Below are 27,006 nucleotides of genomic sequence, written 5' to 3'. Positions count from 1 at the left end.
TGACTTCTGTAATAACAAAATTAATTCTCACTAAGAATTATTTGAGACCGGAGAAATTTGATATTATCACAATACTTGACGACTTCAGCTTTGTTATTTCGTACTCTCCACTTTACTTTTTGTAATTAATAGATTCTATTATTGCTCATTTTTATCGCTCACAGTAGGTTAACATCCCGATTTTATTTTATTTTATTTTTATTTTTTTTTTACACGCAATGGTCAAAATCCACTTACCGCCCTTTCTATGTAACTTTAAATGTTAATTAATTAATCTATTAGAATCCGTCTTCAATCATCATACAACTTTATATCATTACTTACATTAAAAACAAGGCTCATTTCTATTGATAAGCTCAGAAAATCGGATTTCCTTCAACCTCCGACCAAATCACCCAAGATTTCGCTTATCAAAACCAAATTTTGCTAATACTCTATTAATTTATCTTCAATCTTATGCACTTTATATTTTTTGTTAATAAAATTCATTTGTCTCAAGGAGTAATATCTTTACACTAAATTAAGATGAACGTTTTCTAATCTCCTACAGTACTATTTCAAATTTTAAACCTTCATTGAGTGGAGTAGCATTTTACTAGTTATACATAAATACAAATTTTATGTTTTATTTTCCCTTAAAGCTATCAACATCACATAGGACTCACCCACGAATTGAAAACACAAGTAAATTAATTTTCCTTGGTCTTTCACCATTTTCCAAAAAACCTACAAGATTTTACTTAATATACAACCAATTTCCCTTTAAATTAAACCATCAATCTCCCTCATATTTAAACTTATTTACCCATATTTTTTTTGAGGGAATTTCCCCATATAATATAACCACATAAATTAATAAATAATCTCAATTTTCCAACATACCCTCTTTTTTCCCTTCACCAATAAATACTCTCACTAGTAGAGAACTATCATTACAAAATCCAAAACACTCAAAAAAAAAAAAAAAAAAAAAAAAAAAACATGGGAGGTTTAGACTCACCATACCACCCTACTTCAAAACCTTCTTCCTCCCTTTTGAACAAAATAATCAAAAACACAAATAAACACAACATATTCACTCTAATTTCCATTGTTTTCCTATGCTCCTTTTTCTACCTCCTAGCAATATGGCAGGGCTGTGGTCACGGCCCTGCCACCGCTACAACTTGTACCACCACTTTCAACAACCTAACCGGGTCATCAGGCTCATTAGACTTCGTGGCCCACCACACGGCGGACCACGAACTATCCACTTCAAGCCCGACCCAAACACGGGTGTATCCGCCGTGCAACATCACGTACAGCGAATACACCCCGTGTGAGGATAAAAGAAGGTCAAGAAAATTCACAAAAGATAGACTCATATATAGAGAAAGACACTGTCCCAATAAATGGGAGGTCTTAAAATGTCGGGTACCCGCCCCAAACGGGTATAAAAGCCCGTTTAAGTGGCCCGTTACTAGGGACTACGCATGGTACGATAACGTACCACATAAACATTTAACGGTCGAGAAAGCGGTTCAGAATTGGATCCGGTTCGAAGGTGACCGGTTTAGATTCCCTGGAGGAGGGACTACGTTTCCTAATGGTGCAGACTCATATATTAATGATATTGCTAAATTGATTAATCTTAATGATGGGTCTATTAGGACAGCCATTGATACTGGTTGTGGGGTAAGTTAATTTAATTTTATTTTTGTTTTTTTTAATATGTAGAAAATTATTATTTTTGTTTTGAGAAAATGTATTAATTACTTTTGTTGGAATGCTAGTGTATTTTTGTGGGTGATTAAATTGGTTTTTTGGAATTTTGTAGTTATATTTTTTTCCTAAGGTAATGTATAATGTTATGATTGGAAAATAGTGGGTTACGTGAATTGGATAAGGAATAATAGACTCAATAGAGAAGGATGTGCATGTGGAATCTTTTGGCTTATGGTCCAGATTTGTGTGCTTGGAAGAATAGTCTAAAATTAGGGAATTTTCCACCAATTTTTTCTCGAGGAGTAATAATTGTGTGATGTGAAGTCCGGGTAATTTTTGTTATTACGGGTTTGTTCTCTTCACATAAGTTTTACTAAAATAATAAATGAAGTTTCTATAGATGAAGTTTCTTTAAACAATCAAACTGATAATTATTGAATATTGATTGAGAATAATTTTCGAAAATACTTAGAGAACATGGTCTAAGCTGCATATTGAGCTTGTACATGTACTATAAGGAGTACTATTTACTTCATTTATTGTATAAGATTAAAATGGAGTGATTATTACTTTACTTGTATGAGATCGATTTTTTTAATTGAATTTGTAAAGCAAAATGAGCAACAAATCAATTGAAAAAAGTTAATCTAATGTATCATACCCAATGTGGCAATGTATTATAACATTAGTTACTTCAGTATAATTATTTAGTAAATAAACGATTTGATGTAAAAGAGTTAATTTAATTTGTTTACTAATAGGTAGCAAGTTGGGGGGCGTACTTGTTGTCAAGGAACATACTGGCAATGTCCTTTGCACCAAAGGACACTCATGAAGCTCAAGTACAATTCGCCCTAGAACGCGGTGTTCCTGCTTTGCTTGGTGTTATTGCTTCTAAGAGACTCCCTTATCCTTCTAGGGCTTTTGACATGGCTCATTGCTCTCGTTGCCTTATTCCTTGGGATCAATATGGTACTAGCTTATTTCTCCACTCGAATATACTACTATAGCGTAAAAAGTCCTACTAGTATCATTTTAAATAACTCATTACGTTACACATGTTAATTTTGTTATGCTATTCATAGTGTTTTGTATTATTTTGGAACAGATGGAGTATATTTGATAGAAGTTGATAGAGTACTTCGACCAGGAGGGTACTGGATCCTATCGGGCCCACCTATTCGATGGAAGAAGTATTGGAAGGGGTGGGAGAGGACCAAGGAAGACTTGAATGAAGAACAAACTAGGATTGAAAGTGTAGCCAAAAGTCTATGTTGGAACAAAGTAGTAGAGAAGGGGGATATTGCTATTTGGCAGAAGCCAATCAATCACATGAATTGCAAACGTAACAAGAAAGTTAATTCTATGCCACATTTTTGCCCTGCTTCGGATCCTGATCGGGCTTGGTTGGTCTTTCTTCCCCTCTTACTTCGTATTTGTCACACATTTATATGTATTATTTCTCATGTTTTAGACCATCTTATACAAGAACTTGACGTCTACCTTATACTTGTTACATTTTTCTTTATCATTGCGAACTTTAACTTATATATGATTCAAATAATAAAAAATCTTAATAAACTTATGAAGTTGTGCAACGAGTTATTATTTGAATCATTTAGCATTGTGTTAGTAATATTATGCAACAAATTTTTAGGTACACAAACTTAGAGACATGTCACACCCAATTACCAGAAGTTTCGAGTGATGAAGAGGTTGCAGGAGGACAATTAGCAAAATGGCCTAAAAGATTAACAGCAATCCCACCAAGAATTAGCAGCGGATCAGTAAAAGGAGTTACCCCGAAAATGTTCCAAGAAGACATGGAATTATGGAATAGGAGAGTGTCATACTATAAAACAGTGAACAACCAGCTAGGACAACATGGAAGGTACCGAAACCTTCTAGACATGAACGCGAATTTGGGTGGATTTGCCGCGGCTTTGGTGGATGATCCTGTTTGGGTGATGAATGTGGTTCCTGTAGAAGCAAAGGTTAATACTCTTGGAGTCATCTATGAAAGGGGGTTAATTGGTACTTACCAAAGTTGGTAAGTAACAATAACAAAAATGCATTATATATTTTATTCAAGTTATTCTTTGATGAATGTAAAGTATAAATTGTGCAATATTTTCTTGTAGGTGTGAAGCAATGTCTACTTATCCAAGGACTTATGATCTCCTCCATGCTGATTCTGTTTTTACACTCTACAATGATAGGTAATGTATATGTTGTTGTAAATGTGTTTCTTCAATTCTTAGAGTTGATCACTTTTGGCCCAACGTAATCAGAAAGCCCAATTATGTACAAATTTCGGACCTTGCTCTTTAGGCCCATTGACTCTTGAGCCCAAAGGAGGCGGCTTTTCAGCTTATCATTTGGCTTGACCTGTGATCAACTCTATACGTATATATCTCATACAGTGATTATGTATCATCATAATTTGGTCGATGTAATGCAGATGTGAGATGGAGGATATACTATTAGAGATGGACAGGATATTGAGGCCAGAAGGAAGTGTAATATTTCGAGATGATGTCGATAATTTGGTAAAGATACAGAAGATAACAAATGCATTACAATGGGATAGTCAAATAGTTGACCATGAAGACGGTCCTCTTCAAAGGGAGAAGATTTTGTTTGCGGTAAAAACTTATTGGACTGCCCCTTCTAACACTAATGAAGAGGATTCCAATTCTGCTTCTTAGTATTTTTTTTTCCTTTTGTTTTCACTCCAGGTTAAAATTCATTCTGTATTAAATATGGGTAAATCCACACAAGTGAAATGAAAAAAGGAGAGAATTTTAGCTCCAGTTCTTTGTTCTCTTAGTCCTTTTCCATTATACGAGTTTCAACTAGTAACATTACATTGTCATCATGATGTTATCTTGAAAAGTTGAAAGTAATGTACTTAAAATTCAAGTTAGTTTTTTAGATTAATCAAAGGGGCAAACATGATACAACACATTAGTGAGCATGTCCGTTTATGAACTGGACTTGGACCGCGTATTCATTGGAAAAGTCCAAATGATACTCCATATTGCCTGAAAATCTAAAATGTTGAATAGTTTATCCTATTTACCATGTTGAGGCTTTAAGCAGAAGAAACAAATTCACAGCTATAATTTATCTTATGCTATAGTTTTGCGGTTTTGCCCTATTGTTAAGGTCCAAAATTTTGACTTCCTTCTTAAAAAAATTTAATAAAAAAAAACATAGCTTTGACTTATTGATATCATTAATGGGTGATGACTGAGCAGGTTGACTATAATCGAAAGTCACGGAAGATATTGGCCTACTGCTATATCCGTATAGAGAGATTCAAGGCCAACATTTGTGTGGTGGGCCTGCAGGGTAGGTTAGCAACTCATGTGGGCCAATTTGCAAAACTCTATTTATTCACTTGCCTTCTCATCTTGTTAGGCAGTTGCTCCATTTTGCTCCATATTTTCAATCGGATCGGTTTTTTTAGATAATCGGATCGGTTTTTAAACACCATTAAAGATAAGAACGTCTACATTAGCCAGAGTCGTAACATATTTTGTTAGTTTTTGTCTTAAATCTAATCTATAGCTTTCGATTATTATTTTTTTTAACAATATTTACATAGGAGTATAATAATAGCTCAAAATTTTCGATTAAATTGACACGAACCTAGTTCAAATTGTAACATGAAGTTGATAATGTTACTGATCAAATAAAATAGTTCTACTTTGAGACCATGATAACAAACAGACAAACATAAACTACTAGACTAGCATAATGTTTTGGAAAGAAGGAATCTTAAAGTTTGTAGTTTAGTAAAATGTTACTGTACTAGTCTTTTAGTGCTACAAGTTTTGCTATCCATCGATATTCTCAACTAGATTCAATTCAAATAAAGCTACATACACATCTTTTATTTTCTCTCGAAACATCACTACTCTCTAGTCTTCACCAATAAATTCACCCTTAAACACACCTTTTTCAAAAGTTAAACTACTTCACACCTCCAACATTATTTCCTTTTTCTTGACCTTCTCTTATAAACACTCTCACACAATTTAGGAAAGTGAAAATAAAAAATAAAAAATAAAAAATCATGAGGGGTTTAGACACAACTTACAAGATTTTTCCTTTTTGGAGGAAAATTAATCACATCTATGCACTAACCATCATTACAATCCTATGTTCCTCCTCTTATCTCCTAGGCAGGTGGCAACGCGGCAGGGGTGAACCTTCCACCCCAGCCACAATTGCCACCTGCACCACAAACAACCTCACAAACCCAATCCAAGTTCCCGAATTGTTGGACTTCTCCGCCCACCACATGGCGGAGGATGATCCATCTATGTCCATAGGTTCAAGCTTACTACAAACCTGAACCTACCCCTCGTGTGACACTAACTACATCGAATACACCCCTTGTGAGGATCCAAAACGATCGTTAAAGTTAAATAGAACCCGGTTAATGCATTTGGAGCGACATTGCCCGGAAAAAACGGAGCTCCTAAAGTGTCGGATACCGGCGCCATACGGGTATAAGAGGCCGTTTACGTGGCCCGTTAGTAGGGACTATGCTTGGTACAATAACGTACCACACAAAGAGTTAACCGTGAAGAAAGCGGGTCAGAATTGGATCCGATTTGAAGGAGACAGGTTCAAGTTCCCTGGAGGTGGGACCATGTTTAGAAATGGTGCAAATGCTTATATTGATGATATTGCCAAGTTGGTCAACCTTGAAGATGGGTCTATTAGAACTGCCATTGATACTGGTTGTGGGGTATGTTTTGTTTTTTCTTTCTTAATCAATTTTTCAATTCAAAACCTAATTATTTCAGTTGTTTAATTATCTTTAGTGTTGTTGTCTTTACACTTTAATTAAAGGAATGAAGGTTAAGTAAGATGCTTGAGGCATTAGTTTAAACAATTGTCAACTTTTATTTGGTTCATTTTATCTTACTTTTAAGTGATTTGGGTAAATTTATGTCACAAAAGGGTAAAAACTTCTTACTTGTACATACCTATATCAAGCTGTGATAATTAGCTAATACCCCGTAACATAAAATTGGAACTGAACACAAGTGTGGTAGTGTGCTTTAAAATAAGTCAAAATAAGTTCGCGTCTACAATATAAAACTTATACAAAGTACTCTATAATACATATCGAGTAAATAGAACCTTCATTGGAATATGGAACAAAATCTTGATATTGATAACTTAGTATGTAACATATTATAGAGAATAAGATAATGTGTGATTTAAGTTTAACTCGTGTTGCGCCATGGTTATCTTACAATAAGTAGGTAGCTAGTTGGGGATCATACTTGCTATCAAGGAATATATTGACAATGTCATTTGCACCAAGAGACACCCATGAAGCACAAGTTCAATTTGCCCTAGAACGCGGTGTCCCTGCTTTGATTGGTGCCATGGCTTCTAAGAGACTCCCTTATCCATCTAGAGCTTTTGATATGGCTCATTGTTCACGTTGCCTTATTCCTTGGGACCAATATGGTATTTTTCTATCCCATCATAAATTCAAGTATTATTGCAATATGTAATGCTACATTGTCTATTTGTCTATATATATATATATATATATATATATATATATATATATATATATATATATATATATATATATATATATATATATATATATATATATATATATATATATATATATATATATATATATGTGTGTGTTGTTTTAATTTGTACGAAATCTTGGCAGATGGAGTATACTTGATAGAAGTTGATAGAGTGCTCCGGCCAGGCGGGTATTGGATCCTATCCGGTCCACCAATCCGGTGGAAACGGAGTTGGAAATCATGGGAAAGGAGTAAGGAAGACTTGAATGCAGAGCAAACTAGAATAGAGAATTTGGCAAAAAATCTTTGTTGGAAGAAAGTCATAGAGAAGGATGATATTGCTATTTGGCAAAAACCAATTAATCACTTCAACTGCAAACGAACTCAAACTGATAACCCAAACCCACATTTATGCCCGACTCAGGATCCGGATTTGGCATGGTAACTCCTTCCTTTTAAATTCTTCCTTTGTAATTTTGACTATGTGAATTACTGAATGTTGAAACCCATTGTAGCCCACTTATGAGTGTCCCACATTGGAGAAAGAGGAGTGAAGGTTTCACTTTATAAGGTGGAGGAGTATCTCCTATTATTGCCAATTGGTTTTAGTATGGAAGCTCCAAAGCCTTGTTTGTGGACCTAACTCTCCTCCTCCTTGTTCGGGTTGCCTAGGCCCATTTCATATTGTTTCGAAATTTAACATGGTATCAGAGCCCAGGTTGTGGGTCTCTTCTAAACTGGGTATTTAATCGCTATTGGATAAGGATTTTACCTCGACAGGATGTCCAGCCCCTAAGAGGATTATTGATCTGGCCTTATCCAGTTAGCTCTGTCCCACATTGAAGAAAGAGGAGTGAAGGTTTCACTTTATAAGGTGGAGGAGTATCTCCTACTATTGCCAATTGGTTTTAGTATGGAAGCTCCAAAGCCTTGTTTGTGGACCTTACTCTCCTCCTCCTTGTTCGGGTTGCCCAGCCCCATTTCATATTGTTTCGAAATTTAACACTGAATTCCATACTTAAACCTATTAGATAGTTGACATCCACGTCACATGTTAATTACTACTCTGTGGTTTGTTACGTAATATAAAATTTTCAACTAATAAACATGGACAAAGATTGTGTCCAAAAAAAGTAGATGAATTAGGTCATGCCATGCCGCAAAAGTTAGACATAAACATGTGGTTGGTACAAAAATTTAGTTACTCCAATTAAAACATTTTTGTACAACTTATTATAGCATTACTGCATTAGCTAGTACATTTATTTATTCTTGAAAAATATTGTGATCCTTGGAATTAACAATATTATCCAACAAATCTCTAGGTACGCAGATTTGCAAACTTGTCTTACACCTTTACCAGAAGTATCAGTGAATCAAGAAGTTGCAGGAGGACAATTAGCAAAATGGCCGAAAAGATTGACAGCAATCCCACCAAGAATTAACAGTGGATCAGTTGATGGAGTAACCTCAGAAATGTGCCAAGAAGACATAAAATTATGGAAGAGAAGAATGTTATATTATAAGAAAGTGAATTATCAGCTAGGGCAGCAAGGAAGGTACCGGAACCTCCTAGACATGAACGCGTACTTGGGTGGTTTTGCCGCGGCTTTGGTTGATGATCCTGTTTGGGTGATGAATGTAGTTCCTGTTGAAGCTAAGGTTAATACTCTTGGAGTCATCTATGAAAGGGGATTGATTGGTACTTATCAAAGTTGGTATGTAAAAATTAGCATAGTACAATGTCACGATTTAACTAGACTGCCCTAATTTTCGTGTTTTCTTATAATAAGAGAGTAAGAGTAATGTGATGATTTGTGCAGGTGTGAAGCTATGTCTACTTATCCAAGAACTTATGACTTTATCCACGCTGATCAAATTTTCACACTCTATAAAGACAGGTACGTGAATGTTACAAACCTTTTATTTGACAGTGTTACGTTATTTGGTTACATTCCCCAACAAATTAAAAACTTTTCTCGTCTAAGATGATAATTGTCACGTATGAAGTATATTATATATTATCCGAAAAAATCTTATAAGTTTTTCTAAATCCAAAAGTCCCTATGTGGTGCAGGTGTGACATGGAAGATATATTGCTGGAAATGGACAGGATATTAAGGCCAGAAGGAAGTGTGATAATCCGAGATGACGTGGATGTATTAGTGAAGATTAAGAAGATAACAGATGCATTAGAATGGGATAGTCAAGTAGTAAACCATGAAGATGGGCCCCTTAAAAGGGAGAAGCTTCTTTTTGCAATTAAAACTTATTGGACTGCCCCTAACCCAACTCAACAAGAGTCCAATACTCGCTCATAGCCCAATATAATTATTTTTTTTTTAATTTTTTCTCTTTTTTTTTATTTTTTTTTTCTCACTATGGTGCAATGTAGTTTAGTAATTTACTTTGGTGCCCTGAATTTTATGATAGTAATATCAAACATACATCAAGATTATTTTTGGTTCAGTTTGTTGATAAAATAGCACATGTAATGGGTTTATATGTGGGCAAACTCTTCTTTGATATGAACTTGTGAATGAATTTCTAACTCCTAAATAAGAGATTAATAAAACGGTTGAATTTCGGTCTAATTAAAGTAGTATATTACAACATTTTATCTTTTATAAGATACTTTCTTACAACATTTTTTCTATTAGGTAGTTTCTCACAAATTTTAGGTTGTATAAGGTAGTTTTTGACAAAAAAACCCTTGAAAATAAAATTATAAACTAACAAATTATATACATGAACTTTAAAGACATTAAAAATCCCATTGGATATATATGCAAGCTGCAAAAGCCTAAGGTTAGTACAGAATCTTGCTTAGGGTTATATTGTGACTAAAGAGTAATTTGATCATCTTCAAAATATAACATAAGATAAAATTGTATTCTTAAATTTTTCTTATACAAGCAATTATTTGCAGGCTAATCCAACTACATACTAATTGGTTTATTCGCTTGACCATACAAAAAAAATTAATTGTGAGTAATTGACGGATGCAATATATATCTATGTATATATATACGGAGTAATTGACACATGATCGCAATTGATACTAAGCTTGATCACACTATAATACTATATTAATCAACATTAAACTCATCGCCAGCCTATAGAGAGTCCTATACACACAAGTATGATAGCTTATCATTACTTTTTAGAGATATTAATCACAATTAAGTCTAACATATTTCAGATTAAGGCCACTGGTTGGGTCATTATTTGATAAACTAGTGCATGTACCATTTAGAGTTGGATTAGTCAATAGCCATTTAGTTATTGATACTACAGAGCTTTTTAAATTACATTGACATACACCAGTTACCACCTTTAAAATAGGCTATATTAAATAGCTTTGAATATAGGAAGTATATCGTAATTATTAAGTACCTCAAATACATACGTGTGTTTCTTGTCTAACTACTTCATAGGTTTAAATATTATTTACCATTATACTCCGTCCGTATTTCTTATTCTTAAAGTCCTTCATTATGTTGTATTCATGTAGTAAATTAAATGTCCTATTTTTGTTAAGATGTATAGTGCATTTTTTTTTTTTTTTTTGACAGTGATGTATAGTGCATTTACGCACTCAATAATGTGGTAAATAAAATTTTGCTACAATTTCTATAAAAAATTTGCAAATGGCCTTCCGTTTGTTGTGGCTTCACGATTTTTTTGGACCTACAATGGCTACAAACTGTCACCTAGAGCTCATTTTGCATTGGATTCACACATTTACACTGATAAAAGAAGCAATTAACCTAATGCAATTTTGATGACCTATTAATTAGATAAATCATGCAAAACATCACATCCTAAGTACGTAATAACCTCCAATTTCCATTATATATAAATCAAACTTTTGGACCGTCAATTCATATCAAACATCAAACACAAAATCATCAAATTAATAACAAATCAATAAAAAATTAGAAGAAATGGCATCTATTAGCATGAAGTCCTCAGCATCATCTTTCCAAAAGATGGCTTTGGTTATACTAGTAGTTGCACTAGCGGTGCAACTCAAGGGCTCAATGGCTCAGTCTACACCTGCGAGCACATGTGCCTCCCAGCTTGGTGGTCTGAATACGTGTGCACCCTTTGTGGTCCCCGGACAAGCCAACGCGAACCCGAGTGCTGAATGCTGTGGAGCCCTCCAAAGTGTGAACCATGATTGCCTTTGTAACACCCTTAGGGTTGCTAGTCAGCTGCCTGCTTCTTGCAACCTCCCCGTTCTTAATTGCAGTACGATTTTTTCACCTTTTATAATTTCAATTACATAATTCTTTAAATAAAATTAGTGATTATATTTGTAAAAATTTTGATATGAAATTTTTAATGCAGGTAACTGAGCTAAGGAATTGCTGATCAAGAAATAAAACATCAAGCTTTGCTATTTTTCCTTTTAATTTATAATTTTATCTCTTAAAATGTGCCAACGTACAAGAAAAATTGGGCAGTTGGTCAGGAAAATGTGTTTGAGGGAGAGAAAAGAAGCACAATATTATAAGTGTGCCTTTACTAAATAATTGTAACATGTATGTAATTCCTCATTTATGGGAATTATCACTTTATATTATCACTTGTTGCTTTTATTTGATTTTCTTTTCGAATACTGTTTAGATTAATTGTCTAGATCGCTCAAAACTATACCCTAAATATATTTTCAGCTCATACTTCATTGTAGATATGCTCCACAAATGATACGGATGTCAATGAGACAAAGTGGCCGGGGTAAATTTGGACGGAACACTTAAAATAGAGGGTGAATTTTAATAGAAATAGATTATCCAAGTTTTGTGGAAATTAAAACATTAAACAATGGAATAATTAATTATGTAAAAATGCAAGAGAGAGTTTTATGTATGTGAAAACTTCTTGCGCTCAACAAGAAGAAAATTCACACGACCACATAGTTCACTAAACAGGAAAACTACTCTGTTACGACTCATTGGAACTTGATCGCTTAAGTTCAAAGCAAGGTGTACCCTAACTTACTCTCTAGCTAGCTTCTACACCAAAGCCTAAACATAAGATCAAGTTTGGGTTAAAATTGCCCTACGAAAATCTATTCTATAGTTTGGGTTACAACATAAGAGCTACATTGGGCCGAACCCCAAGAACACCGTAACAAATTAACAATACACAAAATACTCGTATTTCTGGAACTGCGTTTCTTCATTTCCAGGATACAGAGGAAGAAACTGTAGCAGTAATTCATTCAAGTTCCAATTTTGCGTCAATTTCAATCCAATTTTATCTACGGTAATCCCTTTTTCGTTAAATTAAAATCCCATGATTTCTTTTACTCTTCAGATTTTATCCAAGTATTTGATTGTTTGCAAAATAAGGCCAATTTTGATAATATTGCTTTCTTTCAATTTAATTACATGTAATTATCTTCCGAAATGCTGGGCTATTTATAGTGTAGTTTGTTCAAATTTATACCATGATTTTAGAAGTAATTTCGTATTATTGCGATTTTTGTATGGTGGGACTCAGAGACTATTCAATGTAGGTTCAGAATTCAGCAATTTAGGAAATTTATGATTTTGTTAGGTTTATTTATACCAATTATATGATAAATTGTTTGAACAATGAGTTTCTGAATGTATCAGGGAGTATAAATTTTTGAATTGTTTGAAGAAAAATGGAGAATGATAGAAAACCACCCCCAATATTTTGTTTGAAATGGCCATGGGATAATAATGCCATTAGCCAACGCCAGAAAAACCCTAGAAATAGTCCTTGTGATTTCGATACGCCGTGGGTCTTCAAATCATTACAAACCCTAGGAACCCTTTCTTTCAATTTCATCAATTCAATCTCAAAATCCCCTTCAAACAACAATTTCCCACTTAAAAATTCCCTATTTGATTTTGCCGGTTTTTGGCAGAACAATAAAATTAGCAATGAGGTTGATGTTAGAAGCCCCAATAGTGGTTTGGAATTGAAGAAGAAGCAACCTTTGACAAAGGGTTTAACCCCGGAAGAACAAGCGGAAGCGGAGCAGAGAGCTTTTGCAATGGCATTGGCTAGTGGGAAAGAGGCAACAGTTCTTGAGTTTTATTCCCCTAATTGTAGACTTTGCAATTCGCTTCTTGGGTTTGTGACGGAAGTTGAGAATCGCAATGCTGATTGGCTTAACATTGTCATGGCTGATGCTGAGAATGAGAAATGGCTACCTGAGGTATCATCAGTTTAAATTTAGTTTATTATTTTAAGGTGCTTTTAGCTTGAAATTTTTTAAAATTTCATTATGTTACTGGCCTTACTGCATACTTTGGATTCAAATTATAGTACACAATTTTTTTCCAGATTGTACTTGTGATAGAAATGTAGTTTCAGTGCTAATTTTATCACGTGTTTTAAGAAATTTAAAGCGCTCAAATTATATGTTAGATTACGAACAGGGTAAAAGTTTAGTATTGTGAAACCTTAGGTTTTGAAGTTTGTGCACTTCAAATTTCTAGTGTGGTTTGGTGCTATATATTTTGGTTGATTGTGGGATTTGCTAGTCTGCATTTCCTCCTTCATAATTAAGCTGATATCATCCAAGTACTAACTGTATTTTGTGAGCAAGGTAGTTCACAGTCTGTTATAAATACAAAGTGGGATGGAAGTTCCAGATGTCCAAACAGATTCTTAGGGTGTTAGGTTTATATTGCATTGAATTTTTGATTGAAAACCAGTGAATGAATTGTAAAGTGTTGAGGAATTGGCTAAATTGTGGTGATCAGCAAGTGGTCAGATCATTGATCTGCTTTTGTGAAATTTCTTGGTTTTTGATGAACTTTGCCCATCTTATAGCTGTTTGTCCCGTCTTTCTGTGAATAATCTTCTGATGTACACAAAATTTGCTGAAATTTTAGTACGCGATGAAATTATATCTCATGGACAAAGTAGGATTTAACTTTTCACTATTTCTTGTGTTACTGATTGGTATAACATTATGCTTTCTGGCTTAGGGGTAGCTTATACAAATTAACTTCTGACTGTTAGTGATAATGTGCTGCAGTATACTTTCAGGATGCTCTTGTAAAATCCTTCAAACTTTTATTTCTTTCTTTGTGATGTGAATTTACTCTAGTATCTTCGTTGCTAGTTTATACCTTGCTTTCTATGCATTACACAAAGATTTATCTAAATTTACAGCTAGTACTGGCTATTAGCTTCACGTCTAATATCATAAATTTCTTAATTGTACGTCGTATTCTCAATAGATTTGTTCTGGTCTTCTGTTGCTGTTAATCTGTAAACACAAATATTTTGCTTTAGCATTATGTAAAAGAAGTACAATTTGAAAATTGTTTGTTTTATTTGCACAAATCCAACGTCCTAGTTACTGGATCAGCTTCTCTTATCCTAGTGTTTTCTGTTGGTGCAGCTTCTTCATTATGACATAAAGTATGTTCCTTGCTTTGTTATCATGGACAAGCATGGGAGGGCGTTGGCTAAGACTGGTGTTCCTAGCAGTAGGCTACATGTAGTTGCAGGCATTTCCCATCTTCTGAAATTGAAACGTCCTCAACAGCATTGAATACCAGAATATAATATGCTCAAACACTCTATACGGGATATCTATTTCTCATGCTCCTCAACATTATCCATTGTTGGTAAATTTATCTTAGTGATCATATGTCTAATATCTTGAATTGTTGATGCTCCTTACTCTCTTTCACTATAACATTTTTTGGGGTTTTCATAGAGCGCAATTGCTTCATTTTTTTAAACAATGTATAATATTATGGACGTTGTAGTATGTTGCTGAATACTTTGTCTATATGCCACAAATCACCAATGATTGTATACTAATTTCTTTTTAGATGATTTATAAGATATGGCAAGTTTAATATATTTTCTAGGAGTGCTATGATCCGACCTTAGGTACTCCCTACACTTTTTTTTTTTCTTTTAAGTGTTATGCTTTAACCGCCACATAGTTTTAGGTAGTTTGCTTAACTTTTATATATTAAAATGTAAGTGATGTTGGGGTATTTGAAATTATAAGAAAAGATACTGGAGTTAATAGATGCATTTGTTGTTAATCATATGTTTTGATCTTTGTGACTTTGTCTTACATTTTGACAACATAAAATCTTTGGCTTAAGATTTTTTTGACGTGTTTGAAACAACATTCAGGATCTTGACATATGATAGAGTATTAGTATGTTGTGGATTTTAACATATTAGGCTGCTGGTTCGATTACGACAGGGTTGATATCCTTTCCCTTAAATTCGTCCTATGCCCATATCTAACATGTTAGTTCCTCTAGCTAGCTTTGGTATTTTTTTTTATATATTTATACGGAGTATTTATTTTTTTATTTTTATACAAATATATGGAGCATGTGAGATCTTCAATTGTAGATACTGTAAAGAGACAAACTGCTATTATATTGGGCTAGTTCCGGTTATTCTTTTTAAATTTTAAAAGAGTGAGGTAAATATTAAACCTTTCCTGTTATATCCTCTTTGCAGAAAGTAATGGGAGTAAGGGTTGATGAGCTGCCTAATACCCTTGAGTTACACTGTAAGCCTCTCTGGACCTATGTCTTATGATGCTTTCATTTGATTGTCAAGAACATGTGCAAATGGTTGAACTAGATCAGAGTTAAAGTTAATCATTGGCCACACCATTACAAAAAGGACTGTTTATTTCTGCCTAAGGCATGGGGTTAAAGCGCAATTCTGGAAGAAAAAAAAAAAGTTGGCCCAAAGCCTGAAAATTTGGCCGCACTGGATCAGGCTAGTACGAAAGTAATCTAAAATGCACTATTCGATCAAGCTACATCACAAAAATGGCCTAAGCGCCTAACCATTTAGGCCAGTCCAGGCCAGGCTGGTTGTGATCCCCCTTAGGTTCAGCATATCTTATATACGTAGTATATATTTCCTGAGTTTGTTTTATCTTGCAAGTCTCTGCATTATCTTCATTGAAGGTAGAAAAGACCAGGTTTGCATGGAACTAGTCAGATTTTCTTACACTTGTCCTTGTCCTTGTTTTACCCTGACGCCCTGTTGGTTGTACTGGTTCAAATGATTCCTGATTTATACTATTCCATTCCCAAACTAATCGACTCGTTTCAAGATTTTACTTGAGTAAAGATGGGTGGCACCTGGGAAGTAAAGAGCATCTTATATGATGTAGATTATTTGTTCTGCTGCATCCCAAACACCATTTTACTGCCTGTTATATTGTCTGATTCAACAGTATGAGTGCATGATACATTGGCCAGCCATATGACAGTAACATAACAATTAGAGCTTGTGACCCACAGGTGATTCCTAGGTAAATATATTTGGAATCCAGTAGATTTCATTTGCATTTATCAATGATATTCGTTTTGCTAGCACATGCTTTTTGGTGGTGGCCACTGGCCAGTGTGCCGGTAGGCCCGAGCCAATGGATCTTGGTATGAACGTTCAACAGCCTGACCTAGGTAATATCTTGTGAATTTCTGAAATTCTATTGACGGAAAAATAGCCCATCAAGATGATACCATTTCTTAAAGGGCTAGGCACAGGCCCGGCCCAGCCCTGCTCAGCTCCCTTGCCCTGCTCAGCTCCCCTGCACTATGTGGAGATGCCAATATGAATAAGGACTAGTTGTAGAATACTCTGTATGTGCTGATGACGACGTCAGAAGCTGGACCATAGTGCATAAGTTTTTGTTTCTCATTTTTCTTACATAAGAACAAAGACATGCATTTGATTCTTAGCCAAACTGATCCTTAACTAGATCTCTTGGCATCTTGGCGCAAAACTTTAATAATTTGTTGTTCTTTGAGTATAATTAGTTAAAGTCCTGTAGACTGTAGTAAGTCGAGTTGCATGTTTAACTATATGTTAGCGGGATGAAATGTTTATGTGGTTGCAAAATAGATAATTTGCTATCAGACATGTAAAATTGTCTTCATGATTGGCTTAGTAATTATGCAATGCTATCAATTTGGGACCCGAATCCTGTGGCTGTTGCTGTTGAAGGCCTTGAATCTCACAGGGATTGACACAACTTTTGGCAGATGAGTTCTTCCAAGCATCTTTTTGCAAGGGAATAGACTAGAAGTTGACCTTCTTGCCCTACATTGGAGGACAGTTTATCCATAAAGCATACACTGAAGCTCTTCAGTTGTCGGTTATCCCTTTCATCTGCTTATTTTATCTCTTTTGAATAATGCAACTTATGTAAAAGTTACAAAACCTGATCTCTGACTGAGTATTGTTTTCTTAGCTTAGCAAAGATGCACTGAACTGCTAATATTTAGCTATTAGAAAATCTAAGTGAAATTATTGAATAGGTCATGCGCAAGACAGAGTCTGAAAGAGTTGTGATATATTTCATGGGAGATAATTTAAAGTGACTTTTGTACGTAACTGATACATATATGTGACATTGTAGGACATATCTACATGAATTGGAGGTATCTTCTTTGCCATTGTACCCCCCATTTGACCGTCTTTTACAAAAATTTGCGAGAGATTTTTCTCTCAGACTGCTATCTCATAATAGATAGGTGACCATATAGGACACAACACAGTGACTTTAATTAGGAGCGACTTGTTTGTCTTTGTACTCTCGTCTTTTACAAAAAAGATTGTAATAACTTTTTAGCTGGCTCCTCCACTCTTATTGTTTCCATCCTAATTCATGAAATAAACACTTATGATTCGTCAAAGGTACAAGAAGAGTTTGTAATGAAATTTGATTAATTAGGAAGAGCCAAAAACATTGTTGCTAGAAAAGGACACTGATAAAAGCTTCTATAATTAGCAGTGCCTCTTATCTCTAGGATTATAGGGGGTGGCCACAAATAATCGTGTCTATTACTAGAGCCATAGATAGAGGTATGGAAGGTGAAAAGCACATTTGATCTTTCCTTCATTTCTTCAAATTTTGGTAACTTCATACAACTTTAATGTTGGTTTTCAGGTTCTCAACTTTCTTTCTTTATCTCGTGTGTACTCTTGTGTATCCCTAAGACCCTAAGTACTCCATACGAAGTATAAGTTTGTACTCCCATGACGATTAAATCTTATAAAAGGTTTTCTAAGAGCGGTCGGATGTGATTTTAAACTCTTTATTAGGGATGACCATGAGCCAAGCTGATTTAAATTGTACTATGGTTTAGCTTGGTTTGATTTAGATATAAGAGTTGGATATCAAGGTCTAATGCCCCTCGAACTTTTGTCATATACAAAGTAATTGATTATTTGAACCTTAGGGTAAAGATTAGATAAAACTTAAAAACAAAAGAACACTCAATTACTATTGAATCTATGCTTTACTCGTTTAATATTTGAACTTGGTGTATTATTTTAAGCTAGCTCGAGCTTGTATCCTTACTTCCTTAGGGTCTAGGGATCAACTTCATATGACTCATTTGAGGGATTTTTCTTATCTCTCTCGTAAAGTGAGCCTTTTTTTTCTTACCATTAAAATAAAAATAAGCGACTTTTGATGACTTAACTTCTATAATGCCTAATGATTCTATAAATTGGTAACACAAATAATTATCTCACAATGTCAAGGGAATAAGTCAATGTAATGATAACTTTGGAAAAAAAAAAAATCCATTGTAAATTTGTAATGATAGGTGAAAAGTGCCTCTATAGGACTATAAGGGAGGATGACATAACACATAAGTAAAATTCTATCTCCGTTTCTATAAAATTGCAACATTTCTTTAATACAGTATTGTCGTACTAGTTACACCATTTTCTTATTGAGTACCTTTTTTTTTTTTTTTTTTTTTTTATATATTTTTTTTTTATACAAAATGGAATGACAAATATGCTGCTACTTTTCATATCTGGACCAAAAGCTTTTTCACTAAGGTAAACCTATAGAAGCATACAAAATTCAGTTATGAAGGCTAGGGATTTTTGTATAAAAAGGGGATGCTATCATCAATAACGACTATCTTCTTTAATTTATTTTTGAGTTTAGAATTGTAATCTCTTTTCTCACCATGATCACCTTCATATTTGGTCACGCTTTTAGGTGTTTAATCATGTTCGCAATAAGTAAAATATCATCCCTCTACCTATAACAATGTAAAATTACTTAATGTTGTTTTTTTTTTTTTTTTTTTTTAACTCGTATCAATCAATCAATTAATATTTTAAATGTTTCCGTTACTTACAAAAAGAAAAGAGAAAACGAAAAACTCCAAGTTGTGAGTTGTGAACTTGTGACTTGTTTTGTACTCCAAACATACACTTCTAGGAACAAGTGAAGTGTTAACTCGTGGGGAAGAAGAATAGCGAAACTCGTTGAAAATTGAAGAATACGAGTAGTAAATTTCCTTGGGAATAGTAAATACTTGTAATATCAACCATTTCATAATTGTAAAAAATTAAATTACCGCGTATATCATTTAATTGTCCAACAATTGCATTAAAAACTCTATAAAAATAGAGTCATCATTTTATAATATGTGGGGTCAGTCCAACCTCGTCCTACTATTTCTCCCTCCCTTTTATAACAGAAAACAACCTCCTCCTTTTTTCTCTCTCCTAACTTAACAAACTTTTTAATCATCCCTCTTTCACTCACTCTTTCACATTTTCTCATTCCTCAAAACTCCATTTTTTTCACCTTTGCCATGATACATTTCAATGGCTAAGTCTAAGCCTTCCAATTGGTTTAACCGAATCTTCCGCCGTCGTCGTAAAACCCTCTCCCCTCCTCCCCCTTCCACCACCACCATTTCCGAATCGAATTTTTATGGGGGAGTGGAGAATGACTCTATTGATGCTAATAAGCATGCAATAGCCGTGGCAGCCGCTACAGCAGCCGTTGCCGAGGCTGCTTTAGCCGCGGCAAAGGCGGCTGCCGAAGTCGTCCGCCTTACTTCCAATGGCCCTTCCACTTCTCCCCTGCCGGGACAGGTCAGCAGTAGGAGGTGGTCGTTAGAGCATTTCGCTGCTGTTAAGATTCAGTCCGCTTTTCGAGGTTACCTGGTTAGTTATTCCTTCTTTTTAACAGTCTCAATTTTTTCATACTCTAAAATTTTAATATTCTTTTTAAAAATTGTACAATATTATTATTGTATTAATCCATAAACATATCATTCTTCTTGGGAAATAGACATTGTATGGACACTCGTATCTATAGGTAAATACACTAATCAACGCGTGATTTTGTCATATAAAATTCCCGGGTTTAGCACTATGCCCTGTTAAAAGAATTAGGCATAATTCTTGGTATGATACTTTTTTTGGGGCATGGGGTAGTTAGTTTGACTTTGATTTAGTCGGTGAAATTTTGTCATTTTTGAGTAAATTTTTTCGAATGGGCTTTCTGAAAGTTTGCTCCTAGTAGTGACGATTTGCTCATTTGCATGTTTTTGAGCACTTACTCAACTTAGCTGTTTGACAACTTCTCTATTCATGAGTTCCAAGAATAAGCTCATTAAAAGATATTCTTTCCTTGTTTTTCTTTCTTTTTCACTGACTTTTTTTTAATCTCTAAATTTTTTTTAATTTTATTTTTTCTGAATGACAAATGTTCAATACAACTTTACAATTACTGTATATTGTAAAATATAATTCTGAAATTTCATTTACAAAATACATAGAGTATACAAAGTTTTTACATGATCAGCAATTTAGATTTTTTTTTCGTGTCAATTGTACAACGTTTTATGTAAAATGTGGGACAGAGGATTTTGTTTCGATAATGTATGGTTTCATGGCCATGTACGCGTTTCTAGTTTTATCTTTTTTTGTAAATCTTTTATGTACTCCGTATATAGCAAGTTAATTGTGAAACACGACTTATACATTTTCTTTCATAATAAGTTAATAACACATAAACATACCTGCAAAAATATATACTACGGAGTAGTATACAAAGTACTGGTAAAAGTTTTATACACCAACAAAATAGTACTTAAAGTTTTTTCTGATACAAATTGATGAAGGTGGCTTCTTTCTATTTATGTATGACAACAAAAAATAAATGATTACTCTTAAGTTACCACTCCATATTAATCTTTTTTTTTCTTTTTTTTTTGTGTTATAAATTATAATCTTAATTAGAAAATATGTAAAATTGGTCCATGTCCACAAATAAAACAAGGGAAAATATTTTTGGCCCGTTAGTATAATAAAATCCATATATTTAGCAATTAATATTTTCATCCAAATAGAAAAGTAATTGGTCCCTTAGTATAAAATCCAATAGTTTTGTTTTTTTATGTGTCTCTTTTGGAGGAAAATAGTGGGAATCAATGTGTTTAGTAAGATCAAGTTATTAGTGGGCCTCTTATTTACTTTTGCTTTCAGAAAGAATTAGTTCCCTACGACTCACGGCAAGGCTCGAACTATTTTAGATCAATTATCTTGTAACTCTTGTTTAATGTACATATATTCCCTTCGTCCCAAAATAAATTTTCACGTTATCCATAATGATACGAGTATTTGGGGAAGAACGTTCACTTAATTTGATTTTCAAGTTGGTGAAGTTCAAAGTACTTCCTTTAGAATTTCATAAAAGATATTGAGTGATATGTTATATTGTTGAATGGTAACTTGTTGTGCATGTCAGTCACACTTTCATATTTGGGGTAGTTGATTAGGCATTACTGGCCTTAAATGTGGATGATTGAATGTATCTATATAATTGCGAGTTTTGTACCAGAATTCAATCTCAATGCTCAATCAATTAAGTGGCATGTTTTAGACTAGTTAAGCCACACAAATATGATGTCTTAAAGTGCATAAAGTTAACATGTTGTCACTAAAACTTTGCTTCATTGAGATGGGTACTTCTCTTTCTTTACACACTTTCCTTTAAGCTTTTGATCTGCCTTCCTTTCTTTATTAATTATTGATCAGCCTTCGTGTTATAGAAGTACTCGTAATAAACATAATAGTTGTCATTTGACTCAAAGAGTACTACTAATAAACAATTAAACAAGTTGTATTTAATTACATTCCTACTAAAAGAGTTAAAGTACTTGGAAGTGTATGAACACTCCTACTTGGTCAAAATGACTTTGACCTTGGTTTTTTTACTCTCTTTTTTTTTGTGGTTTTGATTGGTGGAACACGTGATAATGTTTTGGAGAAGGAAAGTCATAATACTTTTTGTCTAAGGCAAGGGTAAAATGGTAATTTTTACTAGGATGATAGGCCATTTTCACTGAAACTTCCATACCACCAACCTACTCTTTGTTAGGATAATTACAAGAGCTTAAGTTTGAGTAAAATGGGACCGATCTGAGTTTCTGTGGCTGATATAGTCAGTTCACTAGTATTGGTAATGTATTGAGTACTAAGTTTTACTATTCTTAGACTTCTACTAGGGCCTCATTTATTTTGTTAGCTTCTTCTACAGGCTTTTAATGTACTATAGTTTACATTCATAATGGAGAATATATGCATTTAGGTAACAAAATTAGTTGTGTTTTTAAATTATAACATCTCGAGCCATCATTAATATTGAATGAGAAACATTCGAAGTTCTAATATTCTGTGCCTCATGCTTGCTCAATTGATATTTTTGCTTGAAATGGAACTTAGTGCACAAGGGTTCTTGTGGTTTATGTTCTTTATCACTAGCAAACATCAGTTTGTCTTTATCTTGAGCGTGTTTTGTGCGTATTATCTTAAATTTTTTGTACAAGAACTTGATTATACATTTCTGTCTTGGTGTAGAAAACTGATCAACTTTATAATATGGACCAGCTTGTGCACGAGCTTTACTTTATTAAGGCCATCATCGAATTGTAAATCGACATTTGTCATTTGGTTTTCCGGGGGAATTTCCCGTTTTTTTGACTTTGTATATGATATGCATCCTTTCATCATAATGAAGCCTTTGGAAGAGTTTCAATCACATAAAAAAGCCCCATACCAATTCATGAATGTTAATATATGTGGTCCTTTAGAGTGCCTAAGCTCCTTCTAACTACCCTAGTTCAACTTGTATCTTTCAGTCTCTTTCACTTTTATAATTTTATTCAATTGTTAGTGCAATGCATCACCCACTTGGGACCTTTTACATATACATCATGAACTCATAAATGGTGTGAAGAATAATTGATTGAAAAAAAATTACCTTTTTTTTGTCTTACTAGAGGGTTGCATTTGATCCCCACTATTTCTAATCTACCTGTGATGTAAAAAAAGCTCCTTAAAAAAGCAGCTGTTACAGTAACTTACAGCTAATTCCCCTGTTTCCTTTTCTCTGATGTATAATTACCCATTTTTTTATGCTTAAAGTAGAAAATGCCATTTTTAGTGTTGTAACAAACAAGGTTATCTTTATTTTTTAACTTAAAGCAATGCTTTTACTGCTTTTATTCTCCTTTTGGGATTGCCTCTTTTTTTCTTAGCATCAAATGAGTTGTAAATTGATATTTGCTCCTGTAGAAATCTTTTTGGAATGTGTAAGGCAATGATTTCAGCCATCTTTACTCCAGTTTCGCTATTACTTATGAACCTGTCAAATCTGACCCGACTTAATTCGTAGTAGTCTGATCTGGAGTTCTGGACTTAAATTGTACCTGAGATTAGATAACCTGGATCGGAATTAACTGGACACGGTCTTATAGTTAAGTGGTACTTAGTACTAATCTGTATCTGCATTTTTTTTTCAAAATCCATCGTATTTTGTGCCGTATCTGGAACTTTTATAGATTTCAGGAGAACTTTATTGGATTCAGAGCTGATATGCTGATGTTAACTTCTGATGATGCTTCAGTCTTCTGCAGTACTTTTGTTATGTTGTTTGGTTGATTAATTGACTTTAGTGCATGCTAATTTATTTTATTAATCACTTTTGGGGCATGCTCTAAAGGCAAGGAGGGCTCTGAAGGCACTTAAGGGACTGGTTAAACTTCAAGCGCTTGTGAGAGGCCACTTTGTCAGGAAACAAAGCACAGACATGCTTCGACGCTTGCAAGCCTTGGTTCGAGTCCAGGATCGAGCTCGAGTTCATCGTGTACTAAACTCAGATTCACCAAGTCATGTAAGCCTTATTCCAAAATCCTCTTCTCCAAATTGTAACTCTAAGCTGCAACCCTACAGTCCTGTCCTATTATGCACTGAAGATAAAGAGTTGATTCTGACAATTATTTCCTTGTCCTTATGGGATGCAGCGCTTATTCAGTTATATGAACACACAGAGAGACACGCCGTCACATCAAAACAAAGGAATTTAAAAACAAAACGAAAGAAAACAATAAGAAAAAAGGATGTATATTTTGGAAAATGACGGAACTTAAATAAAGGACATGAACAAAATGTGCATTGCATTCTTTGGCTTGTTCTTAAGACCATATGCGATTACGGATGTCATCTATTCATGATATTTGGTACTTGTTTAGTGTTGGATGACAATGCTTAATTCCTTGAATTGGTCGAACATATTTATGATTGAAATTCCTCTAATTTGAATCATCATCTAACATAGATAAGTTTATATGCAGTATTTCATAACATCTAGGATTTATCCATCTATTTATTTATGTATCTTGGATTTCACTGAACATAGTTTGTGACTTCTACAGGACCAAGAGAATTCCAGAAGTTATGAAATCTGTGACACCAGTGAAAAGCTTGAGGATTCTCCTATCATCAAGGTATTGATTGTTTATATGATTTTTACAAACACCCTTTCTCCCTTAATTTTTGCAAATTACTAAGTTAATGATCACAAATTAATGGCTGATGTACATAATTAGAATGCTTTCTTAAAATGAAAACCATGACTTGTCTTTATGTATATGTAATTAATTTCCAAGCTAAAAATAACCAATTGACAGTCATGTATATATTTCTGTTATGCAGAGATGTGGAACAGTATCAAGCTACAGAGAGGCCAAGAGCAATGAGAGTAAACTTTCAGCTACGAATTGGGTAGATAATTGGGTGGAAGCTGGATCTTCGGTGAACAGCCAAAGCTCGATCAAGATTCCTCGTGCTGATGATGAAAAGAACGACAAAATCCTTGAAGTCGACAGTTGGAAGCCTCACTCAAGGCCCAAAAAAACAAGAAACTTGTCACTCCAACAGCCGATGATGCAACACATTTCAGTGCAAGACTACCACAATCGCAGTTTTGCAGCATCTGATCACCTGTCAAGGTATTGCCTGAATGATCTTTACAAGCCCAATTCAAGTCCATGTGCAGAGGATGTTGCTTCAATGAAATCCCTACAATTTCCCCTCGAACCTTGCACTGCTGAGAGCAGTCCACCAGATCAAGCTTTATCATCAGCTCCTCGAGGATTTGGTAGCTCTAGAAGAAGTCCCAAGACCCCTTTGAGGCATGAATTTTCTAGCAAAAGAAGTCTATGGAATGGATATGCGAGTTTTGCAAGTCCTAGCTACATGGCTAACACGGAATCATCTCGTGCCAAGAGTAGATCCCATAGCGTGCCTAGACAAAGAGGAGATATTGATTTTGAGAAGCGTAGATCTATCAAACGGTCCCTTCATGCATTTTGGCAGTCTACGACTTCATCCAAAAAGAACTCAGACCCTTTCGCTAACTTGTGAAGATATTGAAAAGCCTAATAAAAGCTAAACTGGTTAATTCTCTGAGTTTAGGATTGTAACTATTGCAATGCTTTAAGAATTCCACTTACTTTGGGATAGTGTAGTTTATAAACTTTTAATTATGGAGGTGTTCAAACATGATTATGTGGGTGTTTTGTTTATTAATGTTTTATAATTAGGTTTAAGGTTGTAAGATTGTTCATAAATCATGTTTGGACATTTTGATAATAGTAATATGCTCCATAATTCTCAATTTCTCAGCGAATGAAGACTGAAGTTGTCTATTTCTGCAAATAGGAGAAAAAATAGTCTGTGTCTCTGTGATGAGTTGCCCAAAAGCTTGTTTTGTTCTCTTTTTGCATAGATTGGACCATTGAATGCACAAAATTTTGGATGGATTCCTTCATTAAAAAGACAATAAAAAAGATGATATTTTTTGGCAATTTCTCTCCTCCATTCACACATGTAGAATCAATACAGTACAAGACTTTGGTTTAACCTTCTTTTTTGCCACGAATTTTCCTTTTCATCTTACGATGATGTAAATGTTTTTCAAGCACCTTGTCACATTATGTCGTCGTGGTATGTTAACAAATGTTGTACAGTTGTACTATACGTAAAATTTGGAACCTATAGAAACATTTTTTCATCACAAATCATGAGGCACAAAGGTATTAGAGAGTACAAAGTATACGTTGTACACGGTCACACGGGATCAAACATATATTGTATGCATAAGAGTTGTTGCATTAAATAGGATTTAATAGCTGGCTGCCTGGCTAGTCTTTCAACTTTTATTTGTTAGGACGGGCATTCTTCTATAAAAATAAAATAAAAATAAATAAATAAAAGAAAAAGGGTTGTTGCAACCCTATTTAATTTTTTTTTATTCACGTACTTTTGGTCGAGGTTGCTATTTTGAATTAGCTATGGCCTTCATTTTTATGACAAAAGCTTGCACTATTCTTTAATTTCCTATTGCTCAAGCCGCTTGCTTTAAGAGGCAAGACTATAGTCCTCTTTTAGGATGGCTCGCACCTTCTTAATAAGGCACACACATTTAATCAAAATACTTATGGAATCCTAGAATGTTGCCCTAAGTTTCTACAAATATGATAAGCTATAGTAATATTACCAATTTTACTTGAATAGCTCTCCAATCATTGTAATGCAATTAATTTGATACTCCCCTATTCTTTCCCTTTTT

General features: G+C 34.2%; 3 protein-coding genes and 1 pseudogene across 5 annotated transcripts; all 4 read left to right on the top strand.

The window, feature by feature from the left end:
* Positions 1-919: 919 nt before the first annotated feature.
* Positions 920-4,579, top strand: LOC145609435 (putative methyltransferase PMT15). The gene is made up of 6 exons (XM_081664922.1): positions 920-1,674; positions 2,466-2,676; positions 2,813-3,110; positions 3,362-3,754; positions 3,846-3,923; positions 4,166-4,579. Exons 1-6 carry the CDS (start codon positions 982-984, stop codon positions 4,410-4,412), a joined length of 1,920 nt encoding a protein of 639 aa, XP_081521048.1. The 5' UTR covers positions 920-981; the 3' UTR covers positions 4,413-4,579.
* Positions 4,580-5,785: 1,206 nt separating this feature from the next.
* On the top strand, positions 5,786-9,885 carry LOC145606753 (putative methyltransferase PMT16; annotated as a pseudogene). Its single transcript, XR_014105426.1, has 6 exons — positions 5,786-6,466; positions 6,990-7,200; positions 7,421-7,718; positions 8,603-8,995; positions 9,101-9,178; positions 9,355-9,885. The product of XR_014105426.1 is annotated as a putative methyltransferase PMT16 (transcript).
* Positions 9,886-12,403: 2,518 nt separating this feature from the next.
* LOC145608984 (uncharacterized) lies at positions 12,404-17,620 on the top strand. 2 transcript variants are annotated; one of them, XR_014105967.1, is made up of 5 exons: positions 12,404-12,551; positions 12,905-13,476; positions 14,674-14,902; positions 15,768-15,819; positions 17,312-17,620. XR_014105967.1 is itself a non-coding variant. In XM_081664558.1 (3 exons), exons 2-3 carry the CDS (start codon positions 12,937-12,939, stop codon positions 14,824-14,826), a joined length of 693 nt encoding a protein of 230 aa, XP_081520684.1. In that variant the 5' UTR covers positions 12,404-12,551; positions 12,905-12,936; the 3' UTR covers positions 14,827-14,948. The 2 variants fall into 2 exon arrangements, 1 of the variants encoding a protein (XP_081520684.1); XM_081664558.1 differs by lacking the exons at positions 15,768-15,819; positions 17,312-17,620 and having other exon boundaries at positions 14,674-14,948.
* A 2,150-nt stretch (positions 17,621-19,770) lies between these two features.
* Positions 19,771-26,054, top strand: LOC145608269 (protein IQ-DOMAIN 24-like). Its single transcript, XM_081663879.1, has 4 exons — positions 19,771-20,252; positions 24,097-24,267; positions 24,809-24,880; positions 25,089-26,054. Exons 1-4 carry the CDS (start codon positions 19,908-19,910, stop codon positions 25,797-25,799), a joined length of 1,299 nt encoding a protein of 432 aa, XP_081520005.1. The 5' UTR covers positions 19,771-19,907; the 3' UTR covers positions 25,800-26,054.
* The last annotated feature ends 952 nt before the right edge of the window (positions 26,055-27,006 follow it).

Source organism: Chenopodium album, chromosome 23 (assembly GCF_948465745.1).
Source record: "Chenopodium album chromosome 23, dcCheAlbu1.1, whole genome shotgun sequence".
NCBI lineage: Eukaryota > Viridiplantae > Streptophyta > Magnoliopsida > Caryophyllales > Amaranthaceae > Chenopodium > Chenopodium album.
The sequence above is the reverse complement of the archived record's forward strand: the minus strand, read 5'-3'. Positions and strand labels throughout refer to the sequence as shown.

What these genes read in the sequence shown, in the direction of transcription:
- LOC145609435 (XM_081664922.1), top strand. Translation starts at nt 982, where the DNA reads ATGGGAGGTTTAGACTCACCATACCACCCTACTTCAAAACCTTCTTCC. An exon ending in TATTCCTTGGGATCAATATG is followed by an intron (nt 2,677 to 2,812) that starts GTACTAGCTTAT and finishes ATTTTGGAACAG; the next exon opens with ATGGAGTATATTTGATAGAA. An exon ending in ATTGGTACTTACCAAAGTTG is followed by an intron (nt 3,755 to 3,845) that starts GTAAGTAACAAT and finishes ATTTTCTTGTAG; the next exon opens with GTGTGAAGCAATGTCTACTT.
- LOC145608269 (XM_081663879.1), top strand. Translation starts at nt 19,908, where the DNA reads ATGGCTAAGTCTAAGCCTTCCAATTGGTTTAACCGAATCTTCCGCCGT. An exon ending in CCGCTTTTCGAGGTTACCTG is followed by an intron (nt 20,253 to 24,096) that starts GTTAGTTATTCC and finishes CATGCTCTAAAG; the next exon opens with GCAAGGAGGGCTCTGAAGGC. An exon ending in AGGATTCTCCTATCATCAAG is followed by an intron (nt 24,881 to 25,088) that starts GTATTGATTGTT and finishes TCTGTTATGCAG; the next exon opens with AGATGTGGAACAGTATCAAG.
- LOC145608984 (XM_081664558.1), top strand. Translation starts at nt 12,937, where the DNA reads ATGGAGAATGATAGAAAACCACCCCCAATATTTTGTTTGAAATGGCCA. An exon ending in ATGAGAAATGGCTACCTGAG is followed by an intron (nt 13,477 to 14,673) that starts GTATCATCAGTT and finishes CTGTTGGTGCAG; the next exon opens with CTTCTTCATTATGACATAAA.